The sequence below is a fragment of the Acromyrmex echinatior genome, chromosome 1 (assembly GCF_024713525.1).
Source record: "Acromyrmex echinatior isolate Ae372 chromosome 1, ASM2471352v2, whole genome shotgun sequence".
NCBI classification, from domain to species: Eukaryota; Metazoa; Arthropoda; class Insecta; order Hymenoptera; family Formicidae; genus Acromyrmex; species Acromyrmex echinatior.
This window is the reverse complement of record NC_141852.1, coordinates 20,901,386-20,919,457: the sequence shown is the minus strand read 5'-3', so window position 1 is coordinate 20,919,457 and position 18,072 is coordinate 20,901,386. Positions and strand designations below refer to the sequence as shown.

At 27.7% G+C, this 18,072-nt stretch overlaps 4 protein-coding genes and 1 pseudogene across 9 annotated transcripts; all 5 read left to right on the top strand.

The window, feature by feature from the left end:
* The first annotated feature begins 25 nt into the window (after nt 1–25).
* LOC105152663 (uncharacterized) lies at nt 26–5,162 on the top strand. 3 transcript variants are annotated; one of them, XR_015545796.1, is made up of 6 exons: nt 26–640; nt 928–1,282; nt 1,852–2,220; nt 2,389–2,605; nt 3,155–3,752; nt 3,833–5,162. XR_015545796.1 is itself a non-coding variant. In XM_087408284.1 (5 exons), the coding sequence occupies exons 1-5, from the start codon at nt 500–502 to the stop codon at nt 3,192–3,194; spliced, it is 1,122 nt and encodes a 373-aa protein (XP_087264410.1). In that variant the 5' UTR covers nt 26–499; the 3' UTR covers nt 3,195–5,162. The 3 variants fall into 3 exon arrangements, 2 of the variants coding, with proteins under 2 accessions (XP_087264410.1, XP_087264408.1); XM_087408284.1 differs by having other exon boundaries at nt 3,155–5,162; XM_087408282.1 differs by lacking the exons at nt 3,155–3,752; nt 3,833–5,162 and having other exon boundaries at nt 2,389–2,872.
* Nucleotides 5,163–5,201: 39 nt separating this feature from the next.
* On the top strand, nt 5,202–6,634 carry LOC147911053 (uncharacterized; annotated as a pseudogene).
* LOC147911052 (uncharacterized) lies at nt 6,602–7,622 on the top strand. Its single transcript, XM_087408464.1, has one exon. The coding sequence runs from the start codon at nt 6,630–6,632 to the stop codon at nt 6,948–6,950; it is 321 nt and encodes a 106-aa protein (XP_087264590.1). The 5' UTR covers nt 6,602–6,629; the 3' UTR covers nt 6,951–7,622.
* Nucleotides 7,623–7,866: 244 nt separating this feature from the next.
* LOC147911051 (4-vinylanisole receptor-like) lies at nt 7,867–13,238 on the top strand. 2 transcript variants are annotated; one of them, XM_087408298.1, is made up of 4 exons: nt 7,867–8,121; nt 9,622–9,932; nt 10,258–10,648; nt 12,898–13,238. In XM_087408298.1, the coding sequence occupies exons 1-4, from the start codon at nt 8,070–8,072 to the stop codon at nt 13,236–13,238; spliced, it is 1,095 nt and encodes a 364-aa protein (XP_087264424.1). In that variant the 5' UTR covers nt 7,867–8,069. The 2 variants fall into 2 exon arrangements, with proteins under 2 accessions (XP_087264424.1, XP_087264421.1); XM_087408295.1 differs by having other exon boundaries at nt 7,868–8,121; nt 9,612–9,932.
* Nucleotides 13,239–14,172: 934 nt separating this feature from the next.
* LOC105152664 (odorant receptor 4-like) lies at nt 14,173–18,011 on the top strand. 3 transcript variants are annotated; one of them, XM_087408258.1, is made up of 4 exons: nt 14,173–14,360; nt 15,164–15,459; nt 16,073–16,343; nt 16,646–18,011. In XM_087408258.1, exons 1-4 carry the CDS (start codon nt 14,174–14,176, stop codon nt 16,981–16,983), a joined length of 1,092 nt encoding a protein of 363 aa, XP_087264384.1. In that variant the 5' UTR covers nt 14,173; the 3' UTR covers nt 16,984–18,011. The 3 variants fall into 3 exon arrangements, with proteins under 3 accessions (XP_087264384.1, XP_087264375.1, XP_087264381.1); XM_087408249.1 differs by having other exon boundaries at nt 15,953–16,343; XM_087408255.1 differs by having other exon boundaries at nt 15,136–15,459; nt 15,953–16,343.
* Nucleotides 18,012–18,072: the final 61 nt, after the last annotated feature.

Sequence of the window (18,072 nt, the reverse complement as noted above, 5' to 3'; positions counted from 1 at the left end):
TCTTGTCCTACCAAACATGAATTCTACGAGAATACCTCCAAATGTGTCCATTAGAATCTTCTGTTAAAACATTAATAACAGTTTCTTTAATTACATAATGTTCGATATAGTTCTTATTGAATTGCATCTATTATGATAAGTTTGAATATATATAAAATTATTACTGTGTGTGGAACAATAAACTATAAATAATTTCACCAAATGTACTTTATCAAATATTTCTATGGTAGAAATGACAATGGAAGTAGAAATGTAAAGACATGTAAAAAGATATGATGTCCACTAATCCCTTCACTCATTTTGTTCCTAAAAGAAATGTTTCTGCGCAAGTTAATAAAACATGAGTTTTGTGAAATAATAAATTAATATGACGCTATTGATAACTTATAATGAGAATCGAACGATAGTAAATTGATGGTAATTTAGCAAAATTTAGTTTGTAACAACTGAACGAAGTAGTTTCGAATGAGCTATCATTCGAGTTCTTCCGCTTGCCAGAATGATGAATAAACGTTGGAATGATGACGTCGCTTACGTTTTTTCCACTCATAGACTATTCTTAAAAGTATACGGTTTGTGGCCATTACAGAAACAGACAGTATTCACGAAGATACAATGGGGTTTTTGTTTGATTACACAGGTACGTTAATGCAAGAGGGATGGTAGTATAATTCAACAGAATATCATGGGAAGTCTAAAAATTTGCAAAGTAGTATAGTGAGAATTTTTTTCTAAATATTTAATAATAAATTCAAAATATATAATTTCTTTTTTTAACATTTTATTTTTTTAGCATTTTATTTTTAATTTAAAATTTTTTAATTTAAAATTTTATTTTTCTGTTCGACAAGTTTATGCTTACAATCATTTATTGCAAATTATCCTTTATATTTATTAGTATTTGCTTTAATACTAATTGTTATTCAGTTTATGATACTACCTTGTCTGACGACGGAGCTGCTCTGGAGCAGCAAGGACGCCAGTTCAAATATAGAAAGTATAACATTCTTTGCGTCTACGTCGACTGGACTTATAAAAAACATATGTCTTATTGTTAGTCAAAAAAAACTGGGTATGAACATTAACGCTGCTATTGATGATTGGTTATCTGTTAAAAATAATGTGGAAACTAGGAAGATTATGAAGAAGTATGCAGTTCAAAGCAAAATACTCACCTTTACGTTATTATACTCGTTATATGTGTGCCTTGGCATGTATATGGCAGTTGTCATATTCATTAATCTGAAGCAGATATTCTCCACAGACATGAATTTAGTGAATGGTAAAATTGTATTTGTTATGCGGTTCATAGTTAAAATCATTTTTGCATTTGTGTTAAACCATCTTTGTCAAAATTTTTAACATGTCGAGTGTTAATTTTACATGATGTTATTGTGTTATTTAAATATTTTTATTAAATTAATGTTTCTTAGTGTTACACTAACATATTTTATGAGTAAATGATCAAACAACAAAAATAATTTGTTTCAAAACATAAATTCTAAATGAATAAAATATATTAATTTATTATTTTATAAATGTTAATTTTACTAAAGAAGTATGTTTCTACAATTTTTTTCTAAATTGCAGTGTTGATATTTACATATTATAATATTTGTGTTACTTAATTCTTAAAACAATTATTTTATGTTAAATTAACACAAAAATTTGAATGGGGCGTTTGACAAATGAATGTATTAATTAAATTTAAATTTAAATTGAATAAAATTAAATATAAATTAAAATTTGACATAAGTTTTCCAAGTATATATCATTCTTTACTTAGTTTTGTAATCTAATTATAAACTAAATTATATGGTAATATTTTTTTTTAATTTTTATAATGTGCAGTTAATACAACAGATTGGTTACTTTTGATTCCATCTGGTTCATTGGGTCAGTTGATTACTGGTCCACAATATGCAATAATCCTGACTATCCAGATTGTTCAAACAAGCCTATTATCTTTTTTATTATTTACCGTGGACAGTTTTTTCTTCAACGTTACAATACATCTCACCGGTCAACTCGAGGTGCTCAAAAACAACTTCAAAACATTTACGAAAGAGCCGAACACCGAAGCAAATTATCGAAAGAAATTTGTTAACTTCGTTAACAGGCATAATCTGTTAATGGAATTGTATCAAAATTTGGAAGATATTTTTCATTTTCTTATATTATATGAAATTGTGATAGTGACGGTTTTGCTTGCTTTAATAGGTAATGTATGTCAAAGATTTTATTCCGCATTTACAATCTACATACGTATTTGTACAAAAATTGAAGAAATTTATATTTAATACATTTTATCACATTTCATTTAGTAGTCACATGGTTTACAACTTGAACATGTTCATATTCTTTTAAAAATAAAATGTTTATTTTTAGGATTGCGTTTAAATATTTGTATAAACGAGAAAGATCATGTTGAGGCGATAAAGAGTGTTTTTGTCTTGAACTATTTAATAATGCAATCGTTGGTATATACCTATGGTGGTGAATTCTTGCAAAAGGAAAGTGAAGACATATTCTATATGTTGTACACAACTTCCTGGTTTACACTTCCTGCAGCATTGATGAAAGATGTGCATTTTGCGATGATGAGGTCGAGTATTCCATTTCGTTTAACCGGCGGAAAATTTTTTTATATTAATCGCGAGACGATGATGTATATCCTTAAAACAGCGGCCTCATATATTTCAGTTTTAAGAATAGCGCTACGAAAGTAATGTTAATCAGTATAGCACTCATATGCGTGCATGCACCTTGTATATGTGCGTGCGCGTAAATTTTTTGAGATCTTATTACGAAAACTGATGCTATGTAATATACATATATAGACAAATATGTTTGATTAAAAAGTATTTTGAGACCTACGTTTTAACTTTTATACTATAAAAAGAAGTCAATTGTTTGTTGAAATTAAATTGTTCAACATTTGTGTGGTATATTAATAAAAGGATTTATAAATTAACCAAATTTTACGAGATTTAATTTCGTGATTCATACGCAATTTATATTAAGATTTATTGTTTAATTCTTTCATTGCTATGAACACATGTCCAACAAATAGTCTTCTGAACGTTAAGAATTATTTATACTTATCATATACTATTAATTTATTTACTAAACTATTTATGTACTAAATTTTCAGCTATTTTAGCAAAATCGTTCCGTGCAGGTATTTATTATAACTTTTCTTTATAAAGACATATGATTTTATCGAATGTGATGTAGTTTCGAAATTGTTTATATCATATAATTGTTTGTATTAATTAGTCTTAGCCTTCTTTTTCAATTTCTTTACATCTCAATACCTTTTTATTTTTAAGACTATTTATTCTAATATTCTCATTTTGCAGTAGTTTTTTTGTACATATTATATTAATATTGTTTTCTACCTCCCCAAAGGATTTTACTGAAGAAATTTAGAGGTATAAAAATATGAGCTCTATGAAGAATCATTAGTAATAATATATATTGTGGATGATTTTTCATTATTGCTTAGGTTATAAAGATGTTATATTTGTCAAGTATCATATTTGTGCCACAGTTTTTTATTATCTTCACTTTATTTCCATACATAACATTTTTCAATTTTTTATACTTTATTTATCTTTCTGGAAAGAATAAATTATTTCTTCAGAAAAAGATGACAGAACAATAATTCAAGAAACTGTTGGTGCCATAAATTTTTTATTTATCAATAAATGCAACTTAAATGACTGTAAACCTATTATTTCAAAGACGAAGTAAGTACTCGTATCTTTGAGAACAATGTCATATCAATGATGTAAATAATAAATCAGAAATCCAGGAAAGTAAGTTTCAGCGAGGAAAACTGTCGCAGCAAAACAAATGTGAGTTGTAGTTATCGAATATCATCACAATGCAATTATTGTAAAGAAACGAAAGACTACATTCTTTTTCGAGGAAAAATCGAACTGAAGAGAAATATACCCAATGTAATATAATTTCAACAATTATCGAATGAAATAAATTGAAAGAAATTATTACAGTCTGCAAGTTTTAAAAATGGTTGAAAATGGAATTGACTGTAGAGTGGAATGCTGAAACTTCATACGTTTTAATGCTTTATAAATATCTTCTTGATGTACTTAATATATTTGGTATACCTGGAATATTATGGGTGTTCGATGAAAATATATATAGAAAATATATATAGAAAAAGAAAATATATTTTCGAGAAGTTGTTGGTTTATGTCGACGTAAGATAGAAGAAAGTTGTAACTTTTAATTATTACTAAAAGAATTTAAATTTAATTTTTATTTTGCTTCCTTGTTTATGTATAATGTTTAATGTTTTTGTTTAATTTGAAATAATAAATTTTATTTAAATAAATATCACATTTTGCTTAATTTTAATATATTACGTAATAAGCTGAAATATTTGATAAATATTAAATTAGATTACAAAATACAGAATTTGGTAAAAAAATCTTTTATAACAATAGTTTTACCTTTAGAAAGAATTATATTTTCAATGATGTTCAAGAACATACATAATGCTATTTTAGTAGCTATCGAGTATTACTAGGAAAGATAACTACGAAAATCCCTGTTTAAATTAATACCATCAGGCTAAAATTTTATATATTAACAAATCTTATTTTGTAAATATGTAGAATATTGTCATTATAATATGTATGTGTGTCATTTAATTAATATTTAATTAACTGTTTATTTAGAATTGAAAATAATGTCATTGAAATATTTTCCATTTTTTCGCACATTCTTGTAGGCTATTCTGGAAGTTATACATTACGCGTCGCACTGTTTTCCACAATATTATACCATAATTTCCTGATAGCAGCTATTGAGTTCCGGTTATCAAATAAATATAATTATGTATGTATAATTATGTATGTTTATGAATGAGATACATTATTCTGTATATATAATATATTTACAAAACGACATTTGTTCATATGCAAAATTTGCCCTGCATGGTATTAATTTAAAATCAGGTTTTGTAGCTATTTCTCACTATTCCATAACTGCTAAAATGGCATCATGTATGCTCCGTGAACGCCATTAAGAACGTAATCCTCCCCGTCGACTAAACTACAGCCATTATAAAAGCATTAGGTTTTTCTGTAAGATTGTGTATAATTTAATAAAAATGAAATATTTTTCACAAGAACTCAATATCTTTATTTTTTTTAAACCAGCTGAATGCAATGATCAGCCTGTCATTGGAAGTTATTCGACATTGCCGTGGTCATGAGAACGCATTAGACGCTTTTTTAATGGTATCCTTATCTGTAATTAGTATATCGAAACTGCTTTTGCATCGTATAAATTGGAGACACAATTAGTTTTGGTGGAATCTATCATAAATGGTTGGACTTTCGTGAAAAGTCTACGAGCGACATTAAATTAAAATATGCACGCATTGAGATTGATGGGGTTTCTCGATAATTTTTTACCTTGCATGTTTTTCTTGTGTGTTTATCTTATTACCTCTTATATTCGCCAATTTTGATTTACTTTGAACCTTTGAAGAGCAGATTTATAATAAAAAAAGCGAAACAAGAATGCTTTTAGTAGCTTATTGCGTTTTCGGAAATTATAATATATGTCTATCGCTTACGGTTTCGTTGAAGTCCTGCAGACATTACAAATTCTTGTCAACTGTATATTTCGCAATGCGAAAACAATGGATTTTTCTTTGATCTCACAATGCATGTATACAAACAGTTCAAAATTCTCAAAATGAAATTCTTTGAAATAGAAAATACCAAAAAATTGCAGATTGGTATCATGTTAAAAAAACATCATCTCTTTAGATATTTAGCTCATCATCTGCAAAACGCATTCAGTTTAATCATTTTATTTCAACTTTTTGAATGAGTGTGATTTTATTATGCGTTAAAGGAAATTTTATCTCCAATAAATCGTAATCCAATTTACTTTATGATAAAACTTTACTAACAGAATAATATAACATTTAATAATAATTATATCATGTATACAAACTGAAGATATGAAATAATGTTTCCTTAAGGGGATCCTAAAGTAAAGCTCGAACTCCGATAAGATCGCTGTTTTACCGATAAAATACAACACATCGACATATCTTTACCACATCATCGATATCGCACTTACATACAAATTTTCTAACTGACTTCTAATTAACTAATCTTTCGTATTAAATGTCTAAACCTATTTCTAAGTACTTAACATTGATTGTTCACGTAATTTTTAGTCCAAATCAAGATTGTTTTGTACATACGAAGTATAAAACTCGTATATAAAGCAAACATTATTACGAATCGACAATCAACATTATTAAAAGTCGGTAAATTGTAATTTTCCCCCTTTTTTTCATTTTTGGCATAAAGCCGACCAGTTTGTATATTATTGTTTATATTTTAATATGGAGAAGGATTTTCTAATCTGTAAAGGCAGTTAGAAAAATACTTGTTTGAAAAAATTGATAAAATAGATTCACTTTAAGAGCCTCTTAATGTCTCTACTTAATTCTGGTTTAATTACAGAATAGGCGTACAAAATTTGTTTACAAAAAATCTTAAACTTACCGATAATTATCACGTGCATATATATATTATCTTATTTCAGGTTTTCAATTAATCCTCACGCTTTCGATGCATAGTACATACGTTGCTATGAAATATCTCCTGTTCATCATTGTTTTGTTGCTATTTCTCTATTGTTTCTCCAGACAAACATTGGAATTACAGTCACAAGAATTAGCTTCTGCAATTTTTTTATACCATGGTGACTTACCATGGTATAATTTTGATTTAAACATGATGAAGAATTTACCATTAATGATCCTTCGATCAACCAATTCTCATGGATTAACTGCAGGAAAGTTTCTGGCAATAAATTTCATAAACTTTAAGGAAATTCTGAAAGCTTTCACCTCGTATTTATCAGTATTAAAGATAATGCTAGAAACATGAGCAAAAGGGAATTCTTTCAAGAAAAAGATGTTTTTATTTTTTATCGCGTAATCTTATCTTAATTATACAAGTAATATATTTTTTAAAAGTAACACTTCCTAAAGAAATTATTATATGTATTTATTTTCTATTACTATCTTAGGAAAATTTATTTTAAATAAAGTTAAGGTTTTTTTTTAAAAAGTAATAAAAAGTTTATTTAAAAATTTTTGAATTAATTTATAATGTAAAAGGTTAATCTAAAATAATCTTAAATAAGTTCTAAGAATTAAAAAGTCATCTTTGAAATACTTTAGAGTATTTCAAAGTTGACTTTTTAAAACAATTTTTAAAAAACTATTTTTATTGCATCTGGAATTTTTAAGTTTTTAAGCTTTAAAGTAAGACTAAGTCGACAAAGTAGGACGTTATATGTATATAGTCGATTCTTATTTTGAAACTCTCTTAAATACAGTCTTAAGATGAATCAATCAGAAAGTTGCGTTAGAATCTTAAGATTTTACTTTAGACGGTAAATTCAAACCTAAAATCAAACTATGAATATACTGGATTATGAAACAGATGAACAGAGCGGTAAGTTCAATGCGCAGTGTCATTGTTTAGGTCGTAATCATTCACAAATATTGACAGACTGACAAAGAGTGCGTTCCGTGTCATGTATGATGCGCATAATGTATCATTTTATTTTTGTAGTTCACCGAATATTCAAGTAGAATAAAATAATACATCATGTGCATCATATATGACATGAAACGCACTCTTTGTCAGTCTGTCAATATTTGTGAACATGGAACGTATCCAAAGTTATTACAGAAAATTATGCATTACGGAAAAACATGGATGTTACAAAAATGTATGATCACATAAATTATAGTATACTACTTATCTTATCACCATAAAAACCAATCGATGAACAAGTGAAACATTCGTCTACAGTAATTCCTCTCAAAGCGTACATCGCATAAATTGAACAACGTATCGTGTATGACATCGCGATAATTTTCTTGAGATCAAAACTAGCATGTTGTCAAGCATGAAGACAAATTGGCAGAGTGGCATGAACTATGGCTTCTCAGTAATAAGGATGATGATGTGCATAGTCGGTGTGTGGCCTTTGCAATGGAACGATATAGTTTGCACATTTCGTTGGATTGTTATATTCATTGTGGAGGTAAGACAAAACAATATAAAAGTAGGTTTTTTTCTTAAATGTAGTTTGTGCCGATAAATGCAAATCTATGTACATAAATTTTTTATTAAGAATCAATATAATCATAATTTAACGCTTGAAGCACTGATCTTTTTAATCGGTTCCTTGACTCCACACTGTCATATTAACTTTTTTAAAATAAGTGTAAGTTGTTATGACTTAGAATTTAATGTTTTTCAAAATATTTGTGAACATTTAATCTGTGTGCATAACAGATAATTATTAATACGATTTTTAATAAAGTTAAACTAATACTATTCTTACCTATACTGTGGCATCGCAATAATTAATAACATTCCTGTTCCGTGTGTATAAATATAAATACGTATTTATTGCTGCCATGAATCTGTAGATGTTTTTATAATATATGTATAAAATTCAAAATTATATTATGTATATATCATATACATAATATAATTTTGAATAAATTTTTCACATTACAATTTAGATTTTTCAAAATGTTAAAAAAAATCAGTAATTATTCGGATTAACGAACATCATGCTGATGACCTTGAACTTGACATATGTTGTCAAGGTCATGACCGTGAGTGATCTTCAAAAGGTTTTAGATCGGTCACTGCAGTTTATCCCAAAGTTATTAACAAATAAAGTTAAAAAAATAATGTTTTATTTCTATTATATACAATAAAACTACCTTACCTTCTTGCCTAGAGACATTCGATGCAAAAAGAAGTTCACCTTCCCTCCTGACTAGAGGCACGATTTTCCACGCAAAGATACATCCCACTTTCTCCTCTGCCTAGAGGCGTTCAACTTTCCACGCAAAGAGAGAAGGTGGAGTGGATCTCGCTTCGCGTGGAAAGTCGTATGTTAATCAATATATGTATAGCAAAAATAAGACATTATTTTTTAAACTTAATTGTAATTAATTTGTAATTAATAACTTTTGAACGAACAGTGACTGCCACTTAAAACCTTTTGAAGGTCACTCAGGGTCATGACCTTGACAATATATGTCAAGATCAAAATCATCGGCACAATCTCCGTTAATCCGAATAATTACCAAAAAATCTTTGTCTATAACAATAAGTTAACAAACCTCTTTAGAATTCATAATATATACTTACAATATGTACATATAAAACCAGTGCAAAAAATGTTTTCGATTCTTTATTTAAATGATAGTAAGTTGAAAATGTATGTGCATTCAAATTGATATACGCGGCGTCCTGGATCTACATAGGTGTGCATCCAATTGAATACATATGGCAGTTAAAATGTATGTTAAGTAATGATAAGTTTTTACAACTAATTTAAAAAAGAAATTTTAATTAGGTTTTCTAAGAAAAATTATGAAAATTTCAATTAATTCATGTCTAATCTATATTTTATTATCTATAGTTTATTATCAAAAATTTTATTATCAAAAATTTTATGAAAATTAATTTATATTTATTTATGAAACAGTTGAACCCTTTGATATCGTATAGTCTCTCACAGTGATCTGCACGCTGATAGAATCTTTCCAAAACTGCGGTGATACCAAGGACGTTCTGGAAGCTTTTATTAATATAGAATTCTACGTTCACTCATGGATAAATGTCGTTTTAGCGCGTATTTATATGAAAAAGATTGCCGTCAATGTGACATCTGCAATTGATGATTGGTCGTTTTCGTCGAGGGATAAACAATCTTATTTAATAATGACGGAATATGCACGAATAAGTCGAATGATCGCAGTGACTCAATTAATAATTGGATTTGTAGCTATTAGCGTATATCTTATCGCTATCGTCATAAATAAACAACAGGTAATGTTTTCTTCATAACATTTACAATATTTCAATTATATTATGTTGTAATCATACTGAACAATATAGTAATAATTATAAAAATAATCCATACAAATTCCCTTGTATTTGTAAAAAATATTATATTTAGTCTAAATAATATATTTAAAAAATAATTAATTACTAAGGAATAAAATTCTAGGAGAGTGTTGTTACTAACATAACATTTTTTTATAAATATATCGTTTTAATTTGTTTATTATGTATTTATTATATGTTTATTATACATTTATTTTGTTCTTTATAATTGTAAAATTATATAACACATCTTGAAATACTTTTATAGGTCGTGACTATCGGTAATGAGACAGTAACTTTGTGGAATTTCATCATTCCATCATCATGTCTATTCAGAGGAATTTCATATTCTACATACAAAACACTTTTTCTCATGCAAATATTACAAGTATCCATAGTCTATATAGGACAATGTGCAAACGATAATTTCTTCTTTGCTATTACTATGCATCTCTGTGGTCAACTACAGCTCTTGAAAATTCGTTTTGTTGAACTTGTTGAAAAAAATACCGACGAGAGAATACATTATCGCAACGTATTGGGGTCTTGGGTCAGAAGGCATTACAAATTGATAATACTGGCCAGAAATATTGAAGACACCTTTAATCTCATTATCTTATTTCGTTTAACAATAACTACCATTGTTATTGCTGTTTCAGGTATTTGTATATATCGTAATCGCACATTTAATTTTGCTTGTTGCTAAAAATTTTTTATAATTTACTAAACTACAACATTAACAATTTTTTTATAAAAATATATTTACAAAAATTTGATTAATAATATTAAAATTAACCAAAGTTATCATATATTTATAATGAATTATCTTGAAATGAATAAGAGCTGTTGAGAAAGAATTGTATGAAAAATATCTAGTATCAATATGTACTGAAATAAAATATCATTTGTATAACAAGAGAATCATTCAAAAATTGTCAAATTTTTATTTTTATTAAACGTAAATATGTTGATACGTAAATAGGTGAATTAAAAAAAATATCAGTTGCGGCTATTCAATTTTTAAAAGATGAAATTACTTTTTATATTTGAAACAGTTTTTAAAATCATTTTTTTAGAATATCATTGACGTAGATAAAAAAATTAATTATTATAAACCTTTTATATAAAATATTTACAGTTTCGCAAATTATCTCCGTGTCCACATTTATTCTTGGGATGCTAATGTTTCATGAACGTTGTAGTTCACTTCATTAGGATGAGATATATAGTCTAATACAATATTCTATCACACTGCTTCCTGATAAAGTAAACTGTAAAGTTTACAAAATATTGATATTCCAAGAATGGACATGGACACGGAGACAACCCGCGTCCATTATGTGACAACACATAATTTTTATATAGAAAATTATTCCCGTGGAAGCTTCGAAAATATTATTTTGAATAGTTTTGAAATATAATGAAAAAACGTTGAAAATTACTTTATGTATAAGGGAAAATTATTCGTTAAAATCAATTATTATTGTAATAATAGTAGTAGTAATGATTTATTGATTCCCCTCGGGGATACAATACAAAAATTGCAAGGACTTATTCTAACTTAATTAACACTTAATTGAAAAACTTAATTCTCTCTTATTGCTCACCATGTCACACCCATACATAGGGGAAGCTCGGGCAGCGCGGACGTGTTAAGGTTGAAAAAAAGAAAACATGACATTGAATTAAAATTAAGATTAGAAACCATTTTTATTCTCATAAATCTCTTAAACGACTTAACTTTGAAATAAAATTTAAAAAAATTAAAAAACTTTAATATGTCGTTTTAGTTAAAACATAAAAAAAGAGAAACCATCCACTTTGTCCGACCCTTCTGGGCAAAGCGAATAGATCACTTAAGCAATGCAAATGAAATTTAAAAAATTAGAATTAGTCTTGGCAATCGTCACAAAAGTAGCTACCAAATCCTTTACATATAATGCAGTCTTCATAGGCCCATTAGGTGCAATGATTGCACTGGATCAGTCATAAATAAATCATCATATTGCATTGTGGTAAAAAATAAACAAAAATGAGGTGTAAACAAACATGTGCCTTTCGTATACTCGAAGTCGTCCTTCCGTATTCCCAGTATTTTTGTAATCATATACGTAAAGAGGATGGATCATCCTCTTTGGCTTCATCTGCTTTGCCCAAAGGACCTACCTGGCGCGAATTTGGAAAGGTTAGAATAAGTTGAAGCATCAAGTGAAAAATTTTAACCTCGAATATATGTTTAAAGACACAGAATTTTTATAAAAAATCATTCACACTGGTTAAGGAATAATTATAGATAATAATTAAGCTACGTACTTAAGGAAAAATCGCAAGAAAATACTCAAATTTCTATATGTTTCTATTAAACACAAACAAACGCAATCATATGTCATTTCGTACTTTCATAGTGTCGCTGGTAGGTCATTCCTTCAACTGTTAGAGACTCATAGCACAATCTCAGATAGATAAGCAAAAATGAAAGGTATTCGCTTTACCCAGGGCGTCCATTTTACTTGAGCTTCTCCTACGTATGGATCTCGTCGCAAGTTCCATTTTAAACTTATTCATTGAGCAAATTCTATCCTGTAATACATGACAGTGTACCCTATCATATCTCTCTTTCTCTCTCTCTCTCTCTCTCTCTCCCTTTTCTCTCTCACACTCTCATTTACATACCCTCTTTCATTTTCTCACACATTTTCTTCCCTAACATCCTTTCTATCATCTCCTATCATTCTCCTTCAGCACCCTAACTTCCAAAAATCAATATTACTAGCGATGATTTATATATATATATATACATATACAAAGTTTCATTAAACATTAAAATCAGAATTTGACATTTTGGGAGATTCTCTTGTAATACAGAAAATTAGGCATTCAGAAAAAAACAGAAAAATGTCCTTTTCAGGAATGCGTATAATTATGTCCATTAAGAATTACGATTATACTAATGTATTAAAGAGTATGTTATCCGCCCAGTTGTTCATCGTACAATCATTTTTGTTTACGCATGCCGGTGAAACTTTACGGAAACAAAGCGAATCGATTTTTTCGGCTATATATAGCACAACGTGGCATAACATGCCGCCCTCTATAATAAAGGATTTCATACTTATTATGATGAGGACGAAAATCCCTCTTCAACTTACTGCTGGAAAGTTTTTTTATGTTACTCGAAGAACTACGACAGATATTCTAAAAACTGCCTTGACTTACATATCGTTTTTACGAGTAACAATGGAAGAATAGTTCAGTTATTATATGAAATTATTTGTTTATTATATTGTATTGCATATAGATAATGATGTGTAAATATATGAAATAGAATATATTTATATATATTTCAATATATTGCAGTTTCTCTAATCATATTTGTATTTTATTTTTAGTTTTTAAACATTTTTGTTCCGCATAAAAGCTTGAACAAATTTATTACATACATTGTTATTATTGTAATAATTTGCAAACATCGAAAGATATCGAAAATATTTAAGTTTCTTCTTTTACTGCTTAATTTACTTCTACTATATATGAACATCTTTTTAAAATGTAATATATGATAAATAAATAAAAATATTAAATAAAATATATTTTTTACTATTATATAATTGTTATTATCAAGAATAATTACATCAAAAACAAAATAATTAATGTTATTAGACAAATGCATTACACACAACCACACATAAGCATTTTTAATGAGCAGAAACATTTAGACTTAAAAAGAAGAAAGTTTTCCATTCAAGGTTTTAACTATGATTGCATTGTTATTATAGATATCATTTATTTAACCTGATAATACAAATTTTAAAAAGTAATATCATACATCGACCATAAAAGAAAAAAAAAGAATACGTAATTAAAAGATGTAGTTTAAAAAAATTGAAATTTATTTTACCATCTGCAGTTCTCGCACATTTGTAATTGATCGTTATGTCAAACAGACGCTATAAGTTCAAAGCGAAATGTCGTTGTTAAAATCGTGACCATTCAAAAGTATCGGAATAACAAAATTTATCGTAGTGCATATTATGGAAAAGCGTGGATGTTACAGAAATGTATGATCACAGAAATTATAGAACCATACTTATCTTACCACCATAAGAATCGATCGATGAACAAATGATACGTCCGACTATAGTAATTTCTCGGAGCTGTACATTGCATAAATTGAACAACATTTTATGTATTACATCGCCACAATTTTCTTGCAATTGAAACTAGTCGCCGGGCATGAAGACAAATTGGAACAGTGGCATGGAGTATGGTTTTTCGATGATAAGGATGATAATGTGGATAGTCGGTGTATGGCCTTTGCATCAGGACGATATAGTATGTACATTTCGTTGGATTATCATATTCATCGAGCAGGTAAGAAAAGACATTATATTAAAATAATTTCTTAAGTGTAGGATGTAGCAATAAATGTCTACAATGCAATTGTCTACAATGTATACAAATTTTTTTACTTAAAGTCACTATAATTATAATTTAATTAATAACAATCTTTTAATTGATAATTTTAATTTTGAGGGATTTCAAATGTAATTAATGTTTTAAAAAAAATCATAAAACTTTTAATTAATTTTCTAATCTAAATTATTTCTTTTATCAACAATTATGTACAATAACAAAAACAAAATTAATCTGGGCTATTGAGAGTCAGCGCGAGAGGAGGTGCGCAATAAAATTTTAACAAATAAATTTGTTACTTTATTTGATATGTTGATGTCTTTTTTATTTAAAATCTTGAAAAATCTTGAACATTTCAATTCTCTTTGGAATCAGCAATGTTTATAATCCATATTAGATTTCGCGAACGGTCAAAGTAGAGTCACTCAGACCTATTCGTCACTCCGGATGGCTTGGACTGAGTTTGATCAATTTCACATAAAATTTATCAAAAAGTGATTATTTGTGAATATTAATGTCATTCAAAGTTTCATGATAAGATTTAACTGTGTGGATTACATTACTGTTTTGATAACCTGAGTGACACAATAGCTCAGACCGTATAGCTCAGATTAATTTTGTTTTTGTTATTTTAAAAAGAGAGAGAGCCCTTGTTTAACATATTTATTTTTATTTATTATGTACAATCTAATTTATGTTATATAAAATGGTTGAACCCTTTGCTATCATATAGTCTCTCACAATGATCTGCTTGCTGATAGAACTTTTCATAAACTGCGGTGACATCAAAGACGCTCTGGAGTTTTTTCTTGTAATGGAGGCGAACTTACATTCGTGGATAAATATCGTTTTCGCGCGCATTTACATGAAAAAGATTGCTGTCAACGTGACATCTGCGATTGACGATTGGTCGTCTTCGTCAATAGAGAAGCAGTCTTATTTAATAATGATGGGATATGCACGAATAGGTCGAATGATCACTGTGTCTCAATTAATGATTGGATTTATAGCCGCTGTCGTATATTTCCCCTCTATTTTTTTTGGAAATAGACAACAGGTGACGTTTTGTTTGTGATGCAGATAGTTATCTTAATTACTTTATACCATATTATCACCATATTACATAATATGATTGTAATAAAAAAATTTATATAAATTTATCTGTATCAATATATATATATATATATATATATATATTGATACAGATAAATTTATATAAATTTTTTTATATATATATATTGGGTCATCTAAAAAGTATTCGCGGTTTTTTGTCACTAGATGTGTGTTGATGGTCATATATCTAGTGACAAAGTACCGCGGATACTTTTTAGATGACCCAATATATATATGATTATCAGAAATAAAATATTAAAAAGTTAAATTAATTAATAAAAAATAAAATTCTAAAAAAGTGTTATTATTAATATAAACATTTCTTACAAATTTCGCATTTTAAATTTGTTACATGTTTATTATACGTTTAATATACATTTGTCGTTTGTTTTTTATAAATGTAAAATTGTATAACACATCTTGAGATATTTTAATAGGTCGTAATTATTGGCAATAACACAGAAGTTTTATGGAAGTTTGTTATTCCATCAACATGTCTATTCCGAGGGGTTTCATATTCTATATACAAAGCATTTTTTCTCATGCAAATATTGCAGGCCTTCATAATCTATACGGCTGAATGTTCAAGCGATTGCTTCTTCTTTGCTATTACTATGCACCTTTGTGGTCAACTAAAACTCTTGAGAATTCGCTTTATTGAACTCATTGGTAAAAGTACCAACGAGAGGAATCATTATCGTAGCATATTGGGATCTTGGATCAGAAGACATTACAAACTGATAATACTGGCCAGAAATATCGAAGACACCTTCAATCTCAATGTCTTATTTCGTTTATCAATAACTACCATTTTCATTGCGGTTTCAGGTATTTACATGTTGCAATTGCCCATTTCATTTTCTTTATAACTAATAAAATTTTTTATTATCTTTATTTTACTAAAATACATTATTAAATCTATTTATGAAAATAGATTTACAGAAATTTGATTAATAATGTTGAAACTTGCAAAAGTCATCATACATTTCTAATAAATTGCTTAACACAACGAATAAGTGTTGTTGATAAAGAATTGTACCAAAATGTGTAATACCAAAATAAAGTATTAATTGTATCTAAGTGCAAGAAATGAAGCAATCAGAAAAAAAACAAGAAAATATCCTTTTCAGGAACGCGTGTGATTATGTCCATTAAGAATCACGATTATATTAATGTAGCAAAAAGCACGATCTTCGTTCAGTTTTATATTGTGCAGTCCTTCTTGTTTACACACGCCGGTGAAACTTTACGAAAACAAAGTGAATCGATCGTTTTGGCAATATATAATACAACGTGGCACAAACTGCCGCCCTCTGTAGTGAAGGATTTCATATTTATTATGATGAGGGCGAAGATTCCTCTTCAACTTACTGCTGGAAAATTTTTTTATGTAACTCGAAGCACTATTACAGATATTTTGAAGACTGCATTATCATACATATCGTTTTTACAAATGGCAGTAGAATAATCTAATTATTATATGATATTATTTGTTTATTATATCATATGACATGTAGATAATGAAGTGTAGATAAATGAAACAGAATATATATTTATATTTCAATATATTGCAATATATAGTTTCTTTAATCATATTCATGTTTTGAATATTTATGACAAAGAAATGTCACTATCAAATCATTATTATTATCTGTAAACATACTATTAATACATAAAATTATTAGATGACGAAATAGTTAGATAAGAAGTGTTTAAATAAATAAACAATTAGTAATTACAAAACGCTATAAGTTTATGTAATATGTAAGCATTTTTGTTCAGTATATAAAAACTTGGACACATTTGTTATATATATTGTTATTATTATATAATAATAATTGTAAGCATAGAAAATGTTGAAAATGTACGTAGAATACTCATTCTCATAGTTTTCAATCATAATTTTGGAAAATGTGGATGTGTGTATGTAAGGTATTGAAACACTATGTAGAGTCAGACCACCAAAAAGTACGCACTTTTTCTTTATGCTGTATAACTTATACAAGAATCTGAGTTTAAATAGTAAAATGCTGTTTAAACTATAGTAGTTAAAGAATAATATATAACAATTTTTGCAATTAATTTAAAATTTTGAAAAATTTTAAGAATAATTAATTTTTTAAGAAATTATAAACTTTTAATTAATTTATGTTTCAAGCGATGCGATAGCGTCATGACGTCAAGTGTATAAAAATATAATTAAATAGGTCGTTTAACGGATCGCTTGACCGCTTGACATATGTTATTGCATATAATATATACGAGTATGTTTGTGCCGATGCCAAATTCGCGACGCTAGTTTTAGCTGAAGTTTTGACTTTAAATTAAAATTACTCAGAAACTAAAATCGCAATCAAAAATCTAAAAATACTTTTATTATGTAATGTTATCGGTATTTTTCGATTGCGATCAGTCCGAATAAAATTGATGCAGCCGATACCGAGATCTGGAGATTGTGTTCCGAAAAGAGATCATTTCAGCTTTTCAAATTTTTTCGACTATTTAAATATTATTAATATTAGTACATATTATTTTAATTTATACCACGTTTATTATT